The sequence below is a fragment of the Macrobrachium nipponense genome, chromosome 26, assembly GCF_015104395.2.
Source record: "Macrobrachium nipponense isolate FS-2020 chromosome 26, ASM1510439v2, whole genome shotgun sequence".
Classification (NCBI taxonomy): domain Eukaryota; kingdom Metazoa; phylum Arthropoda; class Malacostraca; order Decapoda; family Palaemonidae; genus Macrobrachium; species Macrobrachium nipponense.
The window spans coordinates 69,414,243-69,438,630 of NC_087215.1; the positions used below are offsets into that span (position 1 = coordinate 69,414,243).

Genomic DNA, 24,388 nt, shown 5'->3' on the forward strand with positions numbered 1-24,388 from the left:
AAAGCCTCTTCTGTTCTGACCATTGTTTAACGGTCACAGGATGTAACAGCCGCAAAAGTAGTTTTTTTTTCTTCTCTTTTTTAATTAAAAGCTTTTTCTCTCGACTGAAGGTCGCACACCAAGACTTCCGGTGATAAACATTGATAGTCATGGCACTCTTGCTAAGTCTTATATCTTCTTACATTTAAATGATATTCAACGCCATTTCTGTTTGATATAAACGTTAATCTAATACGATTTCGGCCGAAATCGTCAAGAAGGCATAGGTTTTCGTTTGCTTGGGGAGTAACGCCTACAAAATACTTTGTTGCTGAGGGGGGGGGGGGGGGGGGGGGGCGGGCCGTGAAGGGGGGGGGGGGGGGGAGGGCCAAGTTAGGAAAACCTAAAAAGGTCTGAAACAAGTTGTTGGTGATGGGGGTGGGGGAAGGTTAGGAAAGCCTAAAAAGGTCTGAAAAGGTGTTTAGCGTCGAGTTAAATCCACAGGAATTTTAGGAAAGGACGTAGTGTATATGTCTGCACGGGCTGGCGGACGGACAGGAAATGACGTCAGTGCAAGATAACATGCAGAGGAGATCGCTTTGAAGAAAGGCTCGAGTGGAGAGGCAGAAGTGCTAGAAATAAAGGTTTCTCTGCCCTTCTCTTCTCTAACACTGGTACCCAGGCACATCCCTGTGGGGGGTGGGGAGGGAAATTAATATATAAATGAAATAAGAATCAAAATAATTACAAAAATACTCCAATAATAATAATAATAGTAATAATAATATAGCTGTTTCAACGGCATTTAATTTATATAGATTCTTCTCAATTCTATATAAATTTCAGTTGTCTTTTTATGTCCTAAGGAAACCTGATATATCAGCTACATGCTGATGAGAAAAAGAAAACAAAAAGAATAGAGAAGATTCCATATAAATTAAATGCCGTTGAAACAGCTATTAAATATACAATGCTACTGTCCTCGGAGAAGGCCTCCTTTCTAATAATAATAATAATAATAATAATAATAATAATAATAATCATAGCATTTGCATGAGTCTTGAAATTGAGAAAATCCACAGTTATGAATAGGTACATATTTTTAAACAGATGTACCCTTACGTAAGGGTGGATTTGTTTTTCTCCGAAATAATAAATAATAATAATAATAATAATAATAATAATAATAATAATAATAATAATAATAATAATAATAATAATAATAATAATACTTGTTTATTGGAAATATTGGCAGAATTTACAGCATTCATTTTCAACAAAAATTCTCTCAATTCTTCTAATGACATTTTTTTTATTAAAAGAATTGAGAAAATTTTATATAGAATCAATGCTGTAAATTCTACCATTATTCTCCACAAAACATGTTTGAATGAAGGTCTGTTTCCAGCATACAGAATAATAATAATAATAATAATAATAATAATAATAATAATAATAATAGAAAAATGCGCCTTAGTCAACATACAAAAAGGCCAAAGTAACGAGAACTGAAGGGATAAAAAAGCTACCAGATGGGAGCAAACATCACACATAGATGAGACAGGATACAAATACCTGGGAATAATGGAAGGAGGAGATATAAAACACCAAGAGATGAAGGACACGATCAGGAAAGAATATATGCAGAGACTCAAGGCGATACTCAAGTCAAAACTCAACGCCGGAAATATGATAAAAGCCATAAACACATGGGCAGTGCCAGTAATCAGATACAGCGCAGGAATAGTGGAATGGACGAAGGCAGAACTCCGCAGCATAGATCAGAAAACCAGGAAACAAATGACAATACACAAAGCACTACACCCAAGAGCAAATACGGACAGACTATACATAACACGAAAGGAAGGAGGGAGAGGACTACTAAGTATAGAGGACTGCTCAACATCGAAAACAGAGCACTGGGGCAATATCTGAAAACCAGTGAAGACGAGTGGCTAAAGAGTGCATGGGAAGAAGGACTAATAAAAGTAGACGAAGACCCAGAAATATACAGAGACAGGAGAAAGACAGAAAGAACAGAGGACTGGCACAACAAACCAATGCACGGACAATACATGAGACAGACTAAAGAACTAGCCAGCGATGACAATTGGCAATGGCTACAGAGGGGAGAGCTAAAGAAGGAAACTGAAGGAATGATAACAGCGGCACAAGATCAGGCCCTAAGAACCAGATATGTTCAAAGTACGATAGACGGAAATAACATCTCTCCCATATGTAGGAAGTGCAATACGAAAAGTGAAACCATAAACCACATAGCAAGTGAATGCCCGGCACTTGCACAGAACCAGTACAAAAAGAGGCATGATTCAGTAGCAAAAGCCCTCCACTGGAGCCTGTGCAAGAAACATCAGCTACCTTGCAGTAATAAGTGGTACGAGCACCAACCTGAAGGAGTGATAGAAAACGATCAGGCAAAGATCCTCTGGGACTATGGTATCAGAACGGATAGGGTGATACGTGCAAACAGACCAGACGTGACGTTGATTGACAAGGTCAAGAAGAAAGTATCACTCATCGATGTCGCAATACCATGGGACACCAGAGTTGAAGAGAAAGAGAGGGAAAAATTGGATAAGTATCAAGATCTGAAAATAGAAATAAGAAGGATATGGGAAATGCCAGTGGAAATCGTACCCGTAATCATAGGAGCACTAGGCACGATCCCAAGATCCCTGAAAAGGAATCTAGAAAAACTAGAAGCTGAAGTAGCTCCAGGACTCATGCAGAAGAGTGTGATCCTAGAAACGGCACACATAGTAAGAAGAGTGATGGACTCCTAAGGAGGCAGGATGCAACCCGGAACCCCACACTATAAATACCACCCAGTCGAATTGGAGGACTGTGATAGAACAAAAAAAAAAAAAAAAAAAAAAAAAAAAAAAAAAAATAATTAATAATAATAATAATAATAATAATAAATAATAGTAGCATTAGTCCTGAAATGGAGGAATAAATCCACAGTTATATTTGGATACATAAATATGTAAAAATAAATATCTACAGAGAGCTTTAGAAAATCTGTTCAGATTTATTTCTAAAATAGACACCCATTTATAACATAACTGTGGATTTGCTTCGCCAATAAACATAATGTTTATGAGAAGATAATAGGCAAAAATGAATAAATTATTGCATCTTATTCATATGTTTTGAGTTCCAATCAGTCGTTTGTTAGTAAAGGTGCTCCTAATAAGCATTTTGCGTTTAAATATTTTATTTCAACTTTCATGTTAGTGCTATTTTTTCTTTATATTATATATATAAGCAAATACCACAGAGAAATGATAGGCAAAAATCCAAGGGCTTTTCGTCTTAGTAAAGACGAAAGCGCTTGGATTTCTGCCTATCATTTTCCTGTGGTATTCTATTATTTAATGAAGTCACGTGCATCTACTATGATTTTTTTAAGCATATATCTATATATATATATATATATATATATATATATATATATATATATATATATACACATATATATATATGTATATATATATATATATATATATATATATATATATATATGTGACAGGTAAGAATGTTCTGCTACAACAGAATTCCATCTAATAAAGGGAGCACATTAAAACGCCAAAATATAGAAAGTGAGAACTACCATATTTCAGAGACTGCTGTCATCTTCAGCAGTCTCTTACTTTCTATATTTTGGCGTTTTTATGGGCTCCTTTTATACTATGTGTGTGTGTACTATATTTATAGTGTATTAAAAAGTGAGACTTTTGAAAGCACTTACAACAGGCGTTGGCTTCATGGCATGAGACACGGTCACAGCGAAGGTCATCGGAAGGTTAGGCTCATTGGGAGCATCGGGATAAACCTTATCCTTATACCACCTCCCACCGACTAGATTGCCTCCAGATACGTAAGCACCCTGTTTGAGGAAGAAGAAGAGGAAGAAGAAGACAGAGAAGGAGAAGGAGAAGAAGAAGAATAAGGAGGAAAAGAAAAAGAAGAAGGAGGAGGAGAAGAAGAAGTAGGAAGAGGAGGGGGGAAGGAGAAGAAGAAGAGAAGAAGAAGAAGAGAAGGAGGAAGGAAGAGGTAAGGAGAAGCCAAGAAGGAGGAAGAAGAAGAAGAAGAAGGAAGAAGAAGAAGGAAGAAGAAGAAGGAGAAGGAAGAAAAAGAAGGAAGAAGGAGAAGAGAGAAGGAAGAAGGAAGGAAGAAGAAGAGAAGGAAGAAGGAGAAGGAGAAGGAGGAGGAGGAGAAGAAGAAAGAGAAGGAGAAGAAGGAGAAGGAGAAGCAGAAGAGGAAGAAGGAGAAGGAGGAGAAGAAGAAGAAGAGAAGGAGAAGGAGAAGAAGGAGAAGGAGAAGAAGGAGAAGGAGAAGCAAGACAAGAAGAGAAGGAAGGAAGAAGGAAGGAGGAAGGAGGAGGAGGAAGGATGAAGGAAGAAGAGAAGGAAGGAAGGAAGGAGGAAGGAAGGAAGGAGGAAGGAGGAGGAGGAGGAAAAAAGGAAGAAGGAGGAGGAAGGAAGGGAGAAGGAGGAAAAGGAAGGAGGAAGGAAGGAAGGAGGAGGAGGAGGAGAAGGAGGAAGCAAGCAGAAGGAGACGGAGGAAGGAGAAGAAGAAGGAAGAAGAAGGAGGAAGGAAGGAGAAGGAAGGAGGAGGAGGAGGAGGAGAAGAAGAAAAAGAAGAAAGACAACTTTAAAACAAACTACTTGATCATTCTTACAATATATATATGAGAAAAAAATTAATTCTAATCTACGTTTTCAAGACATTTCTAATTACGTCGTAGCGCTATACACATGATTACTACATTATAGAGGTGTTCATGCGTGCCACTTCAGTTACGAAATAAAGTTTGTAGTTGTTTTACTTTTTCTCATCACAAACACAATGAAAAGATGGCCTTCAATACCAGTATGAAGCATTTCACACAATTAACCATTCTAGGGCAATCGTACTTATTAGCAGCATAACTGAATACTGTTTGCGTATATTTAAAAAAAAAATGTAGCTCATGTTTTTCTGATTTAGCATTTTTATTTATCAGTTCTCCTGAAGTTATAACGAAAAGCTTACTTTCATAATTGCAGAATCCATCCCATATTACTATTACTATTACCATGATTATCATTCAGGAGATGAACTCCATTCATATGGAAGAAGCCCATCACAGGGGCCACTGACTTGAAATGCAACCTTCCAAAGACGATGGTGTTCATTCGAAAAAAGTGACAGAAGACAATGGAAAACACAGAAAGAGTCAACCACATATTAGCAAAACAGGTAAATTGAGAAATTAACAATGGAAACAAAATATTGAAATACAAGTTGAATTGCATTAAGGTAGCAACGCATTGCATCTTCGCTTGGACTCCTATAGTTCTCTGACAGATTTGTATATAAATATATTTAAAGCTTATTAATTAACTCTTTCCTTTGTGATTCCTTTTACTGAAACGGCGTCAATAACCTCGTCGCTGCCACGCCAGTGAGAATTAGCAAATCAATCAGTGGTTTTGGGTTTAGAGTGAAGTTTTTTCGGGAGTTTGAGTGAGGGTTTTTTAGGGGGGAGTTTCAGAGAGGTTTTGTGTTTTAGTGAGTTTTTTTGGGGGGAGAGTTTGAAAGTGAAAGGTTTTTTGAGTTTTTTGTGTTTTAGTGAGGTTTTTTGGGAGTTTTGAGTTTCACAAGAGTTTTTTTTTTTTTTTTGGGGGGGTTTTGTTTTTTTTTTTTTTGGGGGGGGGGTTTCACAGTGAGTTTTTGTGGTGATTTCTCAGTGAGGTTTTGTGTTTAGTGATTTTTTTGGGGGTTTTTTTTGGGGGGAGTTCTACAGTGGAGTTTTGTGTTTTTTAGTGAGTTTTTTTTCCGGGAGTTTCACGGTGAGGTTTTTTGTTTTGGTGGTTTTGGTGAGGTTTTTTGGGGGGAGTTTCACAGGGAGGTGTATTTTAGGTTTTGAGGTTTTTTTTTTAGGGGGAGTACCCAGTGAGGTTTTGTGGGTTTTTGGTGAGGTGGGGGGAGTTTCACAGTGAGGGTTTTTGTGGTTTTTTTTTGTGAGTTTTTTTTTGGGGGGGAGTTTTCCACAAGTGGAGGTTTTTTGTTATTTTTAGTGAGTTTTTTAGGGGGGAGTTCACAGTGAGGTTTTGTATTTTAGTGAGGTTTTTTAGGGGGAGTTTCACAGTGAGGTTTTGTGTTTTAGTGAGGTTTTTTAGGGGGAGTTTCACAGTGAGGTTTTGTACTTTAGTGAGTTTTTTTCGGGGGGGGAGTTTCACAGTGAAGTTTTTGCGATTTCGTACAACAGTGCGAGGAATAAAGAAATAAAAGGTCGTAGTAGAAGCAGCCCCGACGATATTCTACATTCAAAAGAGTTGCTGCCCCACCGAAGCATTTCTTCCTTCCCTGAGCGAAGTGTCTCGAGAAGATAATCACTTGGCGAATTCAAAGATAGTCGCACGGCACGTGTTGACGACGTGCCTTTTTCATTAACTGTAACTTTCAAGTGTTCCGTAAGCAAGCAATCTAGTATATTATACTTTGATGTGTCGGTCTACCCTCTCTCTATTATACTATATATATATATATATATATATATATATATATATATATATATATATATATATATATATATATATATATATATATATATAATGTGCAAACTGAGGAGTTCTGGAAGTGGAAAAGGACCCAGTAATTTCCTCACCTGCTTAGGACGTTCCTCGTCATCTTCGTCGTCGCCGGGCTTCGACGGGACGGCGTAGACTAGAGATCCCTGCAGGAGCCAGTGGGCCTTTGTGCACACCGCCTGACGGAGGCGCGTCAGCCACCAGCCGGGCATCTCCATCATCCCGAGGCGGACGACGGCGGGAGCCAGCTCGCTTTCGGCCTGAGGTCCCAAAAATGAAATGGAATGGAGTGCTACATAAAATTTTAGGCCATAGGGTAATCGCTGTGACCCATGAGGTCATTCAGCACTCACAGCGAAATTGAGAATGAAAAGTTCTTAAAGGTGTAACAGGATGAAAACATCAAAGCAGTTGCACTATGGAACAATTGTTGAGTTGTTAAGCGAGGTTGGAAAGATGGAATAAAAAGAATACGAAGGGAGGTACAGTAAAAGGAATAAAAGTGGTTGCAGCTAGGGACCGGATGGTTTCGGCCAAGAAACTACTACAGTGTTAAGCACGAGACTAAAATTACACCATCAGGCCCGAACGACTACTACACTATCACATAATAGAAAAAAAATATAAAAAAATAACACAAAATTTATTATTGGACACATATAAAAAAAAAATACAAAGATCTGTCAAGCACAAGAGACATTGCTTTCAAACATCTATGCTGTATCGGACTCTTAAGTAAACAAAGATGATTATCACCCAAAAGCAAAACGGATACGATCACACAAGATGATAAAAAAAAAGTAGGATAAGGAACGCACCCAACACAAAAGGTGGTGGTGGCGAGCCTTCCATTCCTCGCTCAGAAACAGCACGTCCTTCGTGATGGTCCTCGCTATCCAGAGGGTTACGAGGTTGTCCTTCGCTGCTGCTTGTCTCACATCACCCTTGAGGTCACCCTTGGAGGTCACGCAGTTGTCGGGATCCAACACACACTCACGAACAATGTCTGACAGGGCCAATAAGGCCTGTGCTGGTCGGGCACACCCTCTGGACAGGGCCTTTTTGTTTGGAAGAGTTTTTGAAAGGGGTGCGAGAAATGCTACGTGGTTACATTGTCTTTGTCAATATTTAATTGAGATTCTCTCTCTCTCTCTCTCTCTCTCTCTATACACACACACAATTATATATATATTATATATATATATATATATATATATATAATATATATATATATATATATATATATATATACTTGTTTGTAAATATAAGTAAATAAATTCTTCTGTTAAAACAAGATAAGTCTCATGTATAAAAGGCCCATTGAAACACTTTAAACCAGAAGAGTGTTTTAATGGGCCTTTTATACTTGAGATATAAATATATGTGTATATAAATATATTTTTGTGTGTATACATATACTTTATATATATATATATCATATATTATATACATATATATCCATATTTGTGTATACATACACTAACTAAAACATCAGCACTCTCCAAACAGCATTCATATAATTTATATCAAACTTTTCTAGGTCTATGTAGGTCACAAAGAGCCTTTCACCTTTGCAGTTAAACCACTTTTACACAGCTGTTTCAAAGCAAACGTCTAATATACAATATACATAACGAAACAAAGGGAAAGAGAGTGAGAAACATCATCTCTTCAAGTTCACCTCCTCAATTTGGAGTAGCTGATGAGACATCTTCCCTTGCATTTCATCCCAAATCTCCACTTCCCGTTGCCAGGCGAGAGTCTCTAGGTCCTCCTCCTTGACAACCTGGGCAGCACGAGGACCGAGGGGACCATGGAGGCGACCTTGCAATTCTTTTAGCATCCTCATCACTGCGTGTTTAGGTACGCTCACTGGAAACGGGAAAAAAAAAAAAAAAAAAAAAAAAAAAAAAAAAAAAAAAAAAAAAAAAAAAGACGAAAAAAAGAGGATATGACTGATTGGTTTCACTTTTTCACCGACTGAATGTATTCCTTGCATTTCAATACATTTTTATCTATTTATTGCTGTTTTTATTTTTTTTTCTTCTTTAATAACAAGGGAGATCTTTCTGTATTTCCCCTTAAACTCCTCTTACTTCTTCCTAATGAATACCATACTATTCTTTGGAAGCTTGAATTTCGAGTCAATGGTCCAAGTGGGGAGTTTGTTCGATATGAATGGATAATAATAATAATAATAATAATAATAATAATAATAATAATAATAATAATAATAATAATAATAATAATAATAATAATAATTGGCTAGTCCCGTCTTCAAAAAAGCACAACATCCGTCATGCCAAGTCAGAGAAAATGAGACGCTTCTTAAGATGAATGACATCCTAACAAGTAATCTGTTTGGGAGGGTAACAGTCTTCATTTAAGCTGTGTAAATCAACAGTATGATATTGGGCACCAGACAGATTTGATGAGTTACAGTAATAGAGTAATTCTGAGGTGTTTACAATCTCCTATCAGATCTAACTTCAAGGTGAAGTGAGCTGGAGCAGACCCCAAGCAGATGAAGAAGGTTGGAACAGGGTTTAAGAATGTGGTGTAACAAGTATTAGACAAACCACGAATGATGACAGTAATTAAAATGAAAATGAGGATGAAAATGACAGCACTTTACAATATATTATAATACTACAAAAGGCTACAAGTTCTATATAGTGTGGTCAGCTAATCATGGGACACTATGCAACAAGAGTATTACTGAAAATGACAGAAATCACCAAATGACTGAAAGCGAAACCTTACCCAAAGGAGTGGCTGTGAAGACCTCAAGACTGTTGGTTAGTTCCTGGTGGCTTTGCAAATGGCGGTACTGTTCGCTTAGTCCTACAAGTTGCGCCTCGGAGATCTCCGCTACCTCACAAACCCGTTCTGTTGACAAAGAATTTTTTCAGGAAAGGACCAACAAATGAAATTTATATATGCCAGTTTTCCTCAGGGAACTACAATGTAACTTCAATTTAAAAGTGTGCAGAAACTAGAAGATAACTCATCCTTTGTTGCAGGTACACCCAACTAACCAATGGCCTGTTGTGGAGGAAGTTTTAGATCCAGCACCAGTTTCCTCTCTGGAAACGAATAAAGCAGGATGTTGCCCTGGGCTTCCAAAGGCTGCTGGTGAGGACCACCAGACGTCCCCAGCAGTACTGGAGTCGTGATTGTGGGTACAGGAGAGAGGACCCTGTCCGCCTCATCCCCCGTGGGACCACCAAGGCCAGGCTGCTCAGTGGTGCCATCTGGTGTCGGCGTCTCCACGACGCTCGCCTGCCTGTGCACCTTCATCTGTTTGACGGGGAGGAAGTAACTCTTGTCGTTCAGGTGGTCAGCGAAGATTCTGTCGATGATGTGCTGGTCTAAGGCGGCAGTGACGACGCTGCCGTAAGTCACCTGGAGAGAGAATAGAATAGGACGTAGAGTTTACACACAAAAAGCCAAGCGCTGGGACCTATGGAGTCGTTATTAAGCGCTGAAACGGAAATTGAGAGCAAAAAGGTTTGAAAGGTGTAACAGGAGGAAAACCTCGCAGTTGCACTCTGAACCAATTGTAAGGAGAGGGTGGGAAGTGAGATGGAAGAAAGAGAATATGAACGGAGGTACAATAAAAGAATAAAAGAGGTTGCAGCTTGGGGCCAAAGGAACACTGCAAAGACGCTTAAGTAATGTTTTCGTTGCTTGTTTCCAATCTTCTTTTAATCTAAAAAGCTGAAATCAGGTCCAAAGCAACGTCAGGTCTAAATTAAAGAAGTCAAAACAGGAAATCCTTATTTATAAGCCTTATTTTTTCATCTAAAAAGTTGAAATAAGGTCCAAAGAAAGGTTAGGTCTAAATAAAAGAATGGGAAACGTTAAAACATTGTTTATAAGCCTGACCTTTGCCAGAAGAGCAGCCAGGGTCTCCCAGGTGACCTTCCCCTTGAATGCTTCGGTGAGGTGGTGAGCGGCAGAAAGAGATTCCTTAAAAATTGCTTGGGTCAGGAGAGGTCGCGAAACCCAACTGTTCTCTCCGTATATTCTCCGCGTCTGGTGGATAAATTATTATTGCTATTATCATTCTCATTATCATATATTTAAAGATATACATATATTTAAAGATATAACAGTTTTACTTTAAAGATACGCACATTTAAATAACTGTCGATTTGTTTCTTAATTTTAAGACTCATACTACCATGAATATTATTATAATTAATTATTATTATTATTATTATTATTATTATTATTATTATTATTATTATTATTATTATTATTATTATTATTATTATATTATTATTTAAAAGTCAAAAGCAGTTTATTATATAATTGTGGATTTTTATTTCATAAATTATTATTATTATTATTATTATTATTATTATTATTATTATTATTATTATTATTATTATTATTATTATTATTATTATTATTATTATTATTATTATTCACACGAGTCCCTTACATGGAAAAACAAATCCTGTTTTGAGAAAGTGCTTGTTAAGGTCTCTTTATGACTTTCATTTGTTTTATTATTATTATTATCATTAGAATGCTCACATATGAAATATGGAAAAGGGATAGAAAATAACAATAAATGAATGACAATACACATAACTCATCTCAACTTACACAGTGTAAACTCTACAAGACAGTCAGAATAATATTGTATCTTTGTCAAGGTTGTTGTAATAACATAGTTTCCTCCGATCGATGATAATTAGATCAGATATCTCCAAGTAAGTCTGTTACAGTAACGTAACTCTGGCTACAGGTTCTTTATCTATTTTGTATTATGTAACATACAAGTTTTAGGGTCTATTATAGTTACGTAAGCTGACAAAACTCTCCATATGGATGAACACCAAAACATTGTCTATAAAATAATAAATAAATTTTGGAAAGAATGCTTCCTTTCGTTTCGGTAAAAATAATACGAGAATTAAACTTTCTCGTGAGATAACTGAAATGCTTTCTTTCTGTATGTCTCGTTACCTTCTCTTACTTCCAGATGAGCACCATATTCTTTGGAAGGTTGAATTTAAAGCCAATGGCCCCCTTGGTGGGCTTGTTCCTTATGAATAGGGTTCATCTTCTGAATGATACTAATAATAAACAATCAGGCAATGATCCTCTGGGACTATGGTGTCAGAACAGATGGGGTGATACGTGCAAGTAGACCAGATGTGACGTTGATTGACAAAATTAGGAAGAAAGTGTCACTCATTGATGTCGCAATACCATGGGACACCAGAGTCGAAGAGAAAGAAAGGGGAAAAATGGATAAGTATCAAGACCTGAAAATAGAAATAATAAGGATTGGGATATGGCAGTGGAAGTTGTACCCATAATCATAGGAACACTATGATCCACGATCCTAAGATCCCTGAAAAGGAATCTGGAAGAACTAGAGGCTGAAGTAGCCCCAGGACTCATGCAGAAGAGTATGCTCCAAGAAACAGAGCACATAGTAAGAAAAGTGATGGACTCCTAAAAAAATAAATAATAAAAATAATAATAATAATAATAATAATAATAATAATAATAATAATAATAATAATAATAATAATAATAATAATAATAATAATAAGCACGCTTTTCTTAATTAATCTATGTTACCTGTACAGAGGAAATCCCTTTCATTGACGTATACTTACCTGTAACAGCGAAAAGATGTACGCAGTTGCCAATATCGCAGCTTGCGTCTGCCCCGGGTTCGATCCGCTGGCGCCGACGTGCGCTTGGAGGTGGTCGTAACCAAACTGCAGATGTGTTGCCAGGTTGGATGATAAGGTGTTCGGTATCTCAAGCTGAACTGTTGGAGAACGAGGAGGAACTGTTAGTATTTAGAGAAAAAAGCTAAGAAGCAACTCGAGAGAAGTGAGGTCAATTGGGTTTTTTGCCTTCTATTAGTATTTCCCGTTTTATTTCCAAAGATTTTTTTTTCTGTAAGTGTCAGATAATCCTGCAACAATATTCTGAATTAATTACTGATAATGAGTCAATTCTGCAACAATATGAATTGATTTCTGATAATGAGTCAATTCTGTGACAACAATATGAATTGATTTCTGATAATGAGTCAATTCTACAACAGCAATGTGAATTGGTTTCTGATAATGAGTCAATTCTACAACAACAATATGAATTGATTTCTGATAATAAGTCAATTCTGTGACAACAATATGAATTGATTTCTGATAATGAGTCAATTCTGTGACAACAATATGAGTTTATTCCCGAGAATGAGTCAATTCTGCGATAACAATATGAACTGATTTTTGAGTTCTGATAATGAGTGAATATTAGAATGAACATTTATGCCTTTTTTTTATTAAAGCTAAATCAAACGCTGTATCTTTTAATCCTAAAACCACAACCTGTAGTAACATAGCAAACTTAACAATACCAAATACAGTGGCAAATAGCCACAATTTTACCAGACACTGGAATACTATAGACATTCCAATTCTCCAATTCCATCCTAACAAAAGCAAACGCAACACTTTACTGACCCACGACGGAGCTGTTTATTTCCTCCACGGTATGGAGTCCCTTGGCCAGGAGGCAAATGACTGTAGGGGCAGAGAGCGTCGAGGGCAGGAGCTTAAGGGCAGCGTGAATACTCCAAAGGGAGTCTGGCAGGACCTCACAGTCCAGCAGAACGAGCCACGTCTTCCGGCGGGCGGCCATGACCACTCGACGACGCAGTTCCTGGAAAGTTGTGACGAAGAAGAAGAAAAAGGGCCTTTATTGAGAAAGAGCCACCGATTGATTTTACGAAATTTTAGGCTGCCGAGCTAGGCACTAGGCCTAAGGATGATATATTTTCTTAAGTAATCCTTCACGAAAAGTAGGTCTACGTAATCTTTTCCCATTCTTAAAATAACAGAGACTGAGGTGAGTCTTGTCTAGCTCAAGATAACACAGAGACTCAGGTCAATCCTTACCTGTTGCGAGGCAGTGGCCATGGAGAGAAAGGTGAGCTTGTAGTAAGGCAGACCAGCTTTTTTTGCAGCTGTCAGCAAATCATGGAGAGGTTGCGTTCCGCCTCCAACGTGAATCTGGTAAAAAGGCGAATGAAATCACAAACGCTCATATATACATATATATATATATATATATATATATATATATATATATATATATATATATATATACATATATAAATCATACATTTGATTGCAGAGCCATGACGGTATTACAAATCGTGAGATGTTTATATGTCTACATGAAGGGTTTGCAGTATATACGAAACAAGATGGGGTCATCTTTGTTAAGCTGGCAATAACACGGACCTGTATGAGGTCACTTATGCCCGTCCTCGGGGTCATCTTGGGTCGCCAGTGTTGGGTCAGAGCACGAGACAACCTATGAAAATAAAATACTTCATATATATATATATATATATATATATATATATATATATATATATTTTCAGATTTTTTATAAGTTTATGAATACTTGTAGATAGATGCGGCATATGACGATAAAATCGAAATTCCTAAGATTTCTGAGCCTTAGAGAGAGAGAGAGAGAGAGAGAGAGAGAGAGAGAGAGAGAGAGAGAGAGAGAGAGAGAGTATTACAAACGGGATAAAGGTAACATATGAAAATTACCATTAACTTTGACGTATCGAACCTAATATGCAGGCAAACCAAATCCCACAGGTTAACACCAACAGAAATACTTTAACTATTTAAAACATAAAACTCCTACGTCTCACTTCTCACTACTCACTACCTGCTACTTATACTTATTACTATACTTCCTACTACTTGCTACTTACAGGCCCGAGTTCTCCTCTGGCAACGTCGACGGAGGAAGAGCCATGCCCACGAGATTCTTCATGGCCGAGATCAGCAAGTCAGGTCGGAGGTGCCTTGCTAAGAGCACCTCTTGGGAAGCCTAGGGAAGCATTGGAAGATAAGGGTTCATATTTCTGGATTCTTTTCGGGGGAAATTTGGTCTTGAAGGTCAAGGTTTATTTTTTCTGCACATTGTCTTCTAGGTTACACATAGACGTAGAGAATACTTCAATATATGTACACACATACATCAACACACACACACACACACACACACACACACACACACACACACACACATATATATATATATATATATATATATATATATATATATATATATATATATATATATATATATATACATTGTAACCCCATCTGCATTCTCAAGATTTGCGGACTCACCTACCCGTGGACTTCTCAATGGATCATATCTACCCGTTATTTGCGGGAAATTAGCCTATTCGCAGTAGTATTTTTCACAGAGAAGTATTCACAAATGACTGTATTTTCATAACAATTTCCTGACTAAATGCACTTTTTGCGATAAAACTATTAAAATATTCAGGTACAAAAATTTTTAAAAGGTTTTCTTGTGTTTGAAGTAACAAAATATACAGTTCTAAGCATTTTTTGAGGGGCTTTCAAGTATTCGTGGATTTTAGCTATTAATTCAGGGAAGTGGGGGGAGGAGGGGGTTGGTACGCATCCCTGCGAATGAGGAGGTCCCACGGTATGTTTGTATATATATAGTATTATGTATTATATATATATATATTATATATATCTAAATAATCTATTATCCTATATAATCTATATGTAGTATATATATTTATAAAATATATATAGATATAATTTAATAATTATATATTATATATATATATATATGATATATATATATATATAATATATATTCTATAATATATAAATGTATATAGATATATATAAATTACATACATTATATAAATATATATATATATATATATATATATATATATTAATATTAATAAATATAGATATGTAGTATATATAAAAATTATATATAATAAATATGAATTATATTCTATATATAGATATATATATTATAATATAAATACATTAATATATATATATTTATTATATTATATTAATATATTATTATTAATATAGATATAAATACTATATCTATAATGATTATAATATATATTATATTATATATATATATAATATATATGGTATAACCTATATTATAAATCTATATATATATATTATAATATTATATTATATATATGTATTATATATATATATAGATATATGTATGTATTTATGTATATATAGATATATATATATATACGATATATAGATAGATCAAGACATATCTTACAACGTTTCACTACCTTTCTGAGGTCATCATCAACACAGAAAAGACTTGAGGGTGAAGGAGCATCGTCCTCTGATCGAATCCACTTCAGCAGCTGACATCTGACATCTTCCACAGACTCCTCTCCTACAACAGGCAAAGGGAACAGACTCGAACAGAGGCTGGTCAGCCTCTCAAAGACTCTCTTTGTCTGTGAAAAGGAAAATTACTTGAACTATTAATTTTTCTGTGAGTCTTCTCAATTATTTTCTTCAGTGTCTCATCTTTCTATTTTATTTATTTTAATTCGTGGAGGAAACTACAATGTAACCCATCAAACGAGCAAATATATAACAGGAATGTTGAGACCACAAACCTCCGCCAAGGCTGAGCAATCCACCCAAAAAAGGGTCCCCGCTCTCCAAAAGTTACCTTCCTATCTCTCACAAAATCTATACCTGAGTTGCCAGTGAATAGGAAGGATATGAACATCAAAATTTAGGCCAAATGCCAAATGCTGGTACTTATGAGGGCATTCAGCACTAAAAGGAAAATTGGGAGGTAAGGAGGTTTGAAAGGTGTAACAAGAGGAAAACCTGGCAGTTGCTCTATGAAACAATCATTAGGAGAGAGTGGAAAGTGAGATGGAAGAAAGAGAATATGACTGGAGGTACAATAAAAGGATCGAAAGAGGTTGCAGCTAGGCGCCGTAGGGACGTTGCAAAGAACCTTTAGTAATGCCTACAGTGCTCCGCGTGAGGTGCACTGATGGCACTACCCCCTTTTGGGGATATATTTAAACGGGACATCTACGCCTACGCCGTTCTAATTGCCCAGAACCTGTGACAAGAAACTATGTTTTAAAAAAAAATAGTAGCCTTATTCTTATCAGTAACTGAGCATCAATGCATGATTTCAGCAGCTCACCTTTGCATCACATTCCTTGGGCATCCAATCAAGACCAAATTCTTCATCCTGTTCTTGCTCTTCTTCAGAGTCTTCCGCCTCAATTTCTTCTTCTCTTCCTCCTCCTCCTCCTCCTCCTCCTTCACTGCATCTTCTTTTTCATCTCCTTCCCCTTCCTCTTCCTTAGCATCATCAACAACCTCCTCTTCACCATCAGCCTTCGCCTCCCCCTCCTCTTCGCCTTCATCGTCTCCATCTCCTTCACATTTTTCGTCTTCTTTCAGAGTCGCTTCCTTCTTGATCTTTTTGGGTCTCCACCAGACGTCCCGCCCTTTGTCCAGAGGAGTCAAGAAGGAAGTCACGTAGTCTTCCCTGACCTTCTCCATGTCGAGCTTCGCCAAGGCAAAGCAAGTGGACACAGTCACTCTGTGCTGCAAATGGAGTCTCGTGTCCAGAAGCTCTATCACACTGGCTGTCATTGCTTCGTCCAGCTCTTTCAACTGCTGTTCCATGTCAGTTTCTGAGGAAATATATTCAATTTAATAACTGTGAGGTAAAAATGTCAAAGAATTGCTACTTCTGGTGTTTTCAGATGAAGAGAGAAGTTAGTTTTCTGCCGAGTCCCAGAATTACCATGAACTTACAAATGGTTCTTTTCAGTCATTGTCAGACATCAGTGTTACTTCTAACCTTCAAGAGTAACATCCAGCTTTGCTAAATCATAATGTTTCCCAGAATTTACTGTAGTATCTGAACTATATTTTCTTAATAGCAACACTTTGTGAGTCTATATTATTCTTTGAAGTGTATTTTATACAACGTAGTAAGCATCTCATTATACAACACTTATTTAGGTCTTATTATTCTTATTAGCTCAAATATAACGTCTAAATTTCCATGTTCATAGTAACGTGCATCGATTTCACCATTCAGCCAAATATATTTCAGATAGATATAAATTGAAAATTGATGGCAAAGACCAATTAAAGTATTTAGTAAGATATAACTTCTACTTTAACAGCAGCGAGCAACTAAAAACACAAAGAAATCAGAGTATTATGTATGATATGAGTCTTAATATAGTACTGAAGATTAACAGCTGGATGGTATTGCCCGTTCAGGGCTTAGTGGATTTCAACTGACTACATTACCATCACTGTGAACTTGGAACTTGGAATGGAAGTTGTGGGGAGGTGGGGGGGGGTGTTGCTTTCCAGGTAGGGGTACCTTATTCTGCCTGCTAAGTCACTAGGACCCACCTACTTGACCGAAGTCCTAACATGACCCAAGTTCCTATCATGACTCAAGTTCCTAACGTGACCTAAATTCCTAACGTGACGCAAGTTCACAACATGACCCAAGTCCTAACATGACCCAGGTTCCTAGCATGACTCAAGTTCCTAATGTGACTCAAATTCCTCATGTGACCCAAGTTTCCAACATGATCCAAGTTCCTAACATGACCTAAGTTCCTAACATGACCCAACCTTCTAACGTGACCCAAATTCCTAAAGTGAGAGGGTCCTCAGTCATTATCCTCAAGTTCAGTTTCTAGGACCTTGTGCAATAGCGCGGTGATCTGCCCTTTGCCCCTCCAATTCATCATCAAAACCTATAAGATTTGATACAAATCAGAAAGAAAATCTTGCCACGTCTGAAATCATGAAAACAATAAACGAGAAAAAAAATAACAACAGCCATTAACATTAACGGAATGCATAACTAACCTTTACTAGAGTCTTCTCCGACGCAGACTGACAACTTGGACACTTTGTGGGCTAGGTTCTCCAACAGCAGGGTGATAGGAACCGAGTAGCCGGAATTCAGGGGTGAAACCAAGTGAGTCACCTGATACAGGCGTGTGATGTACTTGGAAGCCCTCAGGTATTTCTCCGACACTTGGGATGTGAGGCCTTCCAGCTGCCTCTCTGTCTCGATTCCTTTTTCCATTGCCTGCAATCAGATGAGGATCTTTGACTTTACTTCTCACTCATACTTGTAAACCTACTTAAAATAATAATGGTATAACCGAGGATGCTGTGCAATTAGAACCTCGAAAGTTCAAACAAAGATGTAATGCACTACAGTGGTCCCCCCTTATTCGCGGGGGATGAGTACCTGACGACTCCGCGAATAGCTAGAACCTGGGAATAGTTGGAGCCCTTATAAAAACGCTTAAAATGGCCTATTTTGTTAGTTAAAACTCAAGAAACACTCACTCAAAATGTTTATAGCTGGTTTGTTTTAATAGTCTCATCAAAAAAAGCCTATTATATGATGAAACTGATAAAAAAAGACAGGAATCTGTGGATATTTTTCATGGAAAAATACCGTAAATACATTAATTCCCTGCGAATAATAGGTGGATAAGTTCCAGAGAGAAATTCGCGAATGCGTGAGTCCACGAATCCCGAGAAAGCCAATACGGGGCTCCCAGCCTCCCACTTATTTATCTTTATTTCTACCTATTTATTTATCAATCTACCAACTTGTTTTCTCTAATAAATGATCTCTTCTTTCTGTACTTCCTATAATCTTCTATAATGTCTCAGTAACGGCACTACCATCCTACGGGGACAAGGACAAGTAAGAAAATAGGCACCTCTCACCTCGTTGAGAACCCTGACCAGGCTGGTGAAGCTCTCGAGCTCCGTCATATCGGTAACCTTCTTCGAATTTATGAAAGTCTTGATGAGGTTCTCCTCCGCTTTACCTTTCCCTGCCTGGGCCTTGGCTACGCTCCTGACGGAGGCCTGGACTTGCTCCTCCAGCCTCGGCGAGTGCCACTTCAAGATGGCCCTCAAGAACTGGTGGACAGCTCCCTGGTGAAAATATGTAGGAAAAATGTTTACTTTCTTGGCGTGGTCTTAAATATTCCTCACAACAAGGTTTATTCATTTGTTAAATTATGTTTTTTGTAATAAGTGATCTCCTCTTTCTGTATTTCCCATTACCTTCTGTTACTTCTTTTGAATGAACGCCATAGGCTTAGAGAGCTTGAATTTCAAGTCAGTGACCCCTGTTGGGTTGTTCTATATGAATAGGGTTCATCCTCTGAATAATAATAATAATAATAATAATATAAATAATAATAATAATAATAATAATAATAATAATAATAATAATAATAATAATAATAATAATAAAACATCTGAGTGAATAAAAAAAACTTTACTTGGCTCTCAATCTTGTAGCGAGGACTTTCTTATTTCTTCCCAAATAGACGGAACAGGGTTTATACACTTCAACTCCTGACAATTTAACTGTATTTCAGTAAGCTTATAATCTTAAGGAATAAAAGTTTTCAACGGTGTAATGACTGATATCCAAAAGAAAAATAACATTGATATTCTTCAGATAATGTGTTAATCTCTTAAGCCATAATTACTCCACATTATAACTGACATCCATAAGAATAACTTCTGTCATTGCTCAAACAATACAGAATATTAATCTCAGAAGCCATGAATAATCTCACAAGAAGATCAAGACAGCTCCTTACCTTATAATCCAAAGTCACATCGAGGATGGTGTGAGTTGAGCACAGAGGACAATAGAATTCAGAACACTCCCCGTCCATGATAACAATAATCTTAGCCTTCCTGGTTTCTTTTGCGATATCTCCGCGACACTCTGCAATATAGAAGAGAAAACACAGTAATGAAGATAGAATAGAGCAGAATGTAGAATTTACGCCACAGGCCAAGCAATGGCACCTATGAGGTCATTCAGGGCTGGACGGGAAATTGAGAGTGGAAAGGTATGAAAAAAGGTATAACAAGGTATGCAATATGAAACAGCTTTTAGGAGAAGGTGGATAGCAAGATGGAAGAAAGGGAATATGAACGGAGGTACAGTAAAAGGAATGAAAGGGGGTTGCAGCTACAGGCCGCAGGGAGGCTGCAAAGAACCTTAAGTAACGCCTACAGTGCAATGTGTGAGGTATACTGACGGCGCTACCCCAGTAGAGAGAGGACACCTTCAAAATCTAATCAAAGACAACTGACAAACAAATGGTACCTTTCCCGAGGTAGGCTTCACTCCACTTGACCAGGTCAAGCGCCCTAGAGTGAGGCGCCCATAAGTAGATTAATCTTTTTTCGCCGTTATCCAGTCTGTCCTGCACCTCCTCCTTCCATCTGTCCGTTTCTGTGCTGATCCATATTCCTCCACTCAAGTACTCCTCAACCTGAGACAAGGGAGGAGTGAAAGTGAGGAACCAAAAGAATAAAACTCTCTTGTTACAATTTCAGGAGGTTGTTCTTGGGATGATGCAGTCGATGTCAGTTCGCGCTCTCAAGCGATGAGGTAACCTAAGCATCAACTTTTGTTGAAAATTCAGTTAACTTGAAACTCTCTTGTGTGGTAAATAATATTACACAAAAATGATTACTCGTAGATTAAAATGTAAACAAAATGAAATGGAAATAATTTCTTATAGCCTCTGTTTAAAATTCAATTAACTGGGCACACTCTTGTGTGGTAAATAAAATTACACAAAAAATTACTCGTAGATTAAAATATAAACAAAATGAAATGGAAATAATTTCTTATAGCCTCTGATTAAAATTCAGTTAACTGGGCACTCTCTTGTGTGGTTATTGACAAATATGGTTAGATTGCAATATGCACAAGATGGAATAGAAATAATCTCTTACAGCTTCTGTTTAAAATTCAGTTAGCTTGACACTCTCGGATAGTAGTGATACTCACAAATATGGTTAGATTGCAATATGGACAAGATGCAACAGAAATGATCTCTAGTAGCCAAGGCAATAAAAAGAAAAAAGAAGAAGATAAACATTTACCACGTGATGTGGGTCGCGCAGCAGAAGGCACTTCAACCTGGCAGCGTAGTGGTCAACAAATGCTTGTACGTCCTTTTGCAAGTCTCCTGGTTTCGAGACTAACCTGAAAGCATTTTAGTATCCGAGCGATTAAGATTAAAATCATCTTGTCCCTTATCAACACATATTACCTAAATGGCTAATTTCGATATGGAGTTAGTTTGTTTGCCAGAAACAAGAATACTTTTCATAAATAAATTGTCTTTACAATGACATTATTAGTTGTGTGTATTATATATATATATATATATATTATATTTATATATATATATATATATATATATATATATATATATGTATATATATAATATTATATATCTATATATATATATATATATATATATGATATATATTATATAATTAAATTATTATATAATAATAATATAATCATATATATATATCTAATAATAGATAATAATCTATATAGATATATATATCATATAATTAATATTAATAACAATAATATATATATAATAATATATCCTAAAAAATATATATATATTATACATATAATATATATATATAATTATATTACTATAAATAAATTATAAATACTATAGATAGATATAGAGATATATATGTATAGAGATATATATATATATATATATATATATATATATATATATAGATATATATATATATATATATATATTATATATATATATATATAGATTATATATATTATATATATATAGATAGATAGATAGATAGTAGATATATAGATATATATATATATATATATATATATATATATATATATATATATATACTCGTATACATCTTCAAGGAAAAAAATAGAATCAAACTTCAAACTTGCTAGCACGGTGCAACAGAAAGTGACCTATCATGACTGCAGAAGAAGAAAAAGAAAGAAGAAGAAGAAGAACAAATGCGAGAAACTCCAGAACTAGAGAAAAAATCTTACTTCAAACCATCCGTCTTATCACTAGTCTGTTTCAGGAGACCCCTTCCGACCAGGTCCTTCTCCCACTTCTCAGTGAGGTCTTGTCTCTCGATGGGCGTCAGGTCGGTCAGGTAGACGAGGCAGGCTGCTTTCAAAAGGGCGTTGCCCGTGACTTGTTCTAAGAGTAGTTTCTGCTTCTCAATGGCCTCCTGCCACCTGCAATAGGGAAACTCTTATCTTGAGAGTCAAAGGACTGAACACATCTGTTGTACTAGGCTATGCTAAGTTATGTCTCAAGAATCAGTTTATCTGTCGTGTTATGGAATGGAATATAGAGTTTAGGGCAAAGGCTAAGCTCTGGAACCCATACGGTCATTCAGCGCTGAAAGTGAAATTGAGATTAGAAAGGAATGAAAGGTGTAACAGGAGGAGAACCTCGCAGTTGAAACTATTGTTAGGAGAGGGTGGATAGGAAGAAGGAAGAAAGAGAATATGAACATAAGTACAGCAAAAGGAATGAATTCAGTACACCGCGTAAGGTCCACTGACAGTACGATCCCCCTACGGGGAGGTCATGTTATGGTATATCTATGGAACAATGTTGAACTGTCATATACTAAAGATGGCATATGAATAGGGTTTATTCATTGAATAATAATAACAGTAATGTTAAAGTCGACACGTTTTGACCATTTCCATGGTCATCATCGGGGCTTTCAACGCTAGAAAAATACCGGACTTCAACACCAGTATTAATAATAATAATAATAATAATAATCAACGCCACGCAGGTAAAACAGGCGCACCCCCACCCGTACCTCTCAGCATGGGGCCTGAGCTCGTTGATGACAGCCAAAACCCTCTCGAGTTCCTCCTCGACGTCCATCTTGCGCCCCTTCAGAGAGATCATCTTGCCCTCCTCCTCCTTCGTCGTGGCGTTGAGGCTCGTGATGTCCTCCTTCAGGCCGCGGATGAGGCGCTCCTTGGTGGCTATCTCCACCTGAAGCTGCAGGATGGAGCAGAGGACATTTTGGAATTAAATTAGTAACAATGTTTCGATTTTAGTTGTTACAGAGAAGATAAAGGTGTGCTGTCATGGTATCCGTAATATTATCATTATTATTGTTATGGGTTTTCTTCATTAGGCACTGCGACTAAAGGGTAGTTTGGATAAAGGCGTGCTATTATTATTATTATTATTATTATTATTATTATTATTATTATTATTAGTCTAGAGAACTTGCTTATTATTGTTATTATAATTATTCTTATTATCAAGGTCTAGAGAACTTATTACTATTATAATTGTTAAAATTATTGTTATTATTATTTTGTTATCAAGGTCTAGAGAACTTGATTACTACTATTATTACTATTATTAGTTTTCTTTATAAGTACTGCAACTTAACCTGGATAGTGAGAATGAGGATGAAGTTGCTGGAGTTATAATTGTATATTATTATTATTATTATAATTATTGTTATTAATGTTTTTTTGTCAAGTATTGTGACGAAGTACTGTAGTGATAATAATAGTGAGGATAATGGTAGGGTTGCTGGAGTGACATTTGAAGAGAGAGAAGGAACAACACACACCGCCCTCCCCCCACCTGTTTGCTACTGTCCTTCAAAGCCTCGACTCGAGCCTGGCGAGGCTGGATGTCCTCGTGGTGACGGTGCCAGTAGAAGATCAAGGTGCGCATGTAAGTTAGCAGGACCCCTCCGATGTCACTCACTCTGGCCATGTGGTCGTTGGTCATCTTGATTTGCTGTTGAGATATTCATTCAATAAAAATGATCCTACATTGTTAATAAAACCTGTTGCATTGCCATTAACCTTGTTGTACTGTGTACTATTAAAAAAATGATCCTACATTGTTAATTCAACATTATTGTACTATGTACTATTAAAAAATTATCCTACATTGTTAATTCAACTTTATTGTACTATGTACTATTAAAAAATTATCCTACATTGTTAATTCAACCTTGTTGTACTGTGTACTATTTAAAAAAAATATC

The 24,388-nt window shown here is 36.6% G+C and overlaps 1 protein-coding gene across 1 annotated transcript in view; it reads right to left on the reverse strand.

Moving 5' to 3' along the window:
* Positions 1–365: 365 nt before the first annotated feature.
* LOC135199712 (uncharacterized) overlaps positions 366–24,388 on the reverse strand; it is a 140,797-nt gene continuing 116,774 nt past the window's right edge. The window contains exons 66-88 of the mRNA XM_064227868.1: positions 23,977–24,135; positions 23,186–23,373; positions 22,389–22,583; positions 21,425–21,527; positions 20,637–20,805; positions 20,119–20,249; positions 19,226–19,438; positions 18,344–18,569; positions 16,649–17,136; positions 15,748–15,921; positions 14,353–14,471; positions 13,862–13,934; positions 13,514–13,627; positions 13,079–13,277; positions 12,221–12,378; positions 10,467–10,616; positions 9,617–9,983; positions 9,342–9,467; positions 8,260–8,450; positions 7,397–7,636; positions 6,656–6,838; positions 3,752–3,889; positions 366–669 (exon numbers count right to left, since the gene is read on the reverse strand). Coding sequence (XP_064083938.1) covers positions 547–669; positions 3,752–3,889; positions 6,656–6,838; positions 7,397–7,636; positions 8,260–8,450; positions 9,342–9,467; positions 9,617–9,983; positions 10,467–10,616; positions 12,221–12,378; positions 13,079–13,277; positions 13,514–13,627; positions 13,862–13,934; positions 14,353–14,471; positions 15,748–15,921; positions 16,649–17,136; positions 18,344–18,569; positions 19,226–19,438; positions 20,119–20,249; positions 20,637–20,805; positions 21,425–21,527; positions 22,389–22,583; positions 23,186–23,373; positions 23,977–24,135 — 4,227 coding nt within the window. The 3' untranslated portion in view covers positions 366–546. The remainder of the gene's footprint in view (positions 670–3,751; positions 3,890–6,655; positions 6,839–7,396; positions 7,637–8,259; positions 8,451–9,341; positions 9,468–9,616; positions 9,984–10,466; positions 10,617–12,220; positions 12,379–13,078; positions 13,278–13,513; positions 13,628–13,861; positions 13,935–14,352; positions 14,472–15,747; positions 15,922–16,648; positions 17,137–18,343; positions 18,570–19,225; positions 19,439–20,118; positions 20,250–20,636; positions 20,806–21,424; positions 21,528–22,388; positions 22,584–23,185; positions 23,374–23,976; positions 24,136–24,388) is intronic.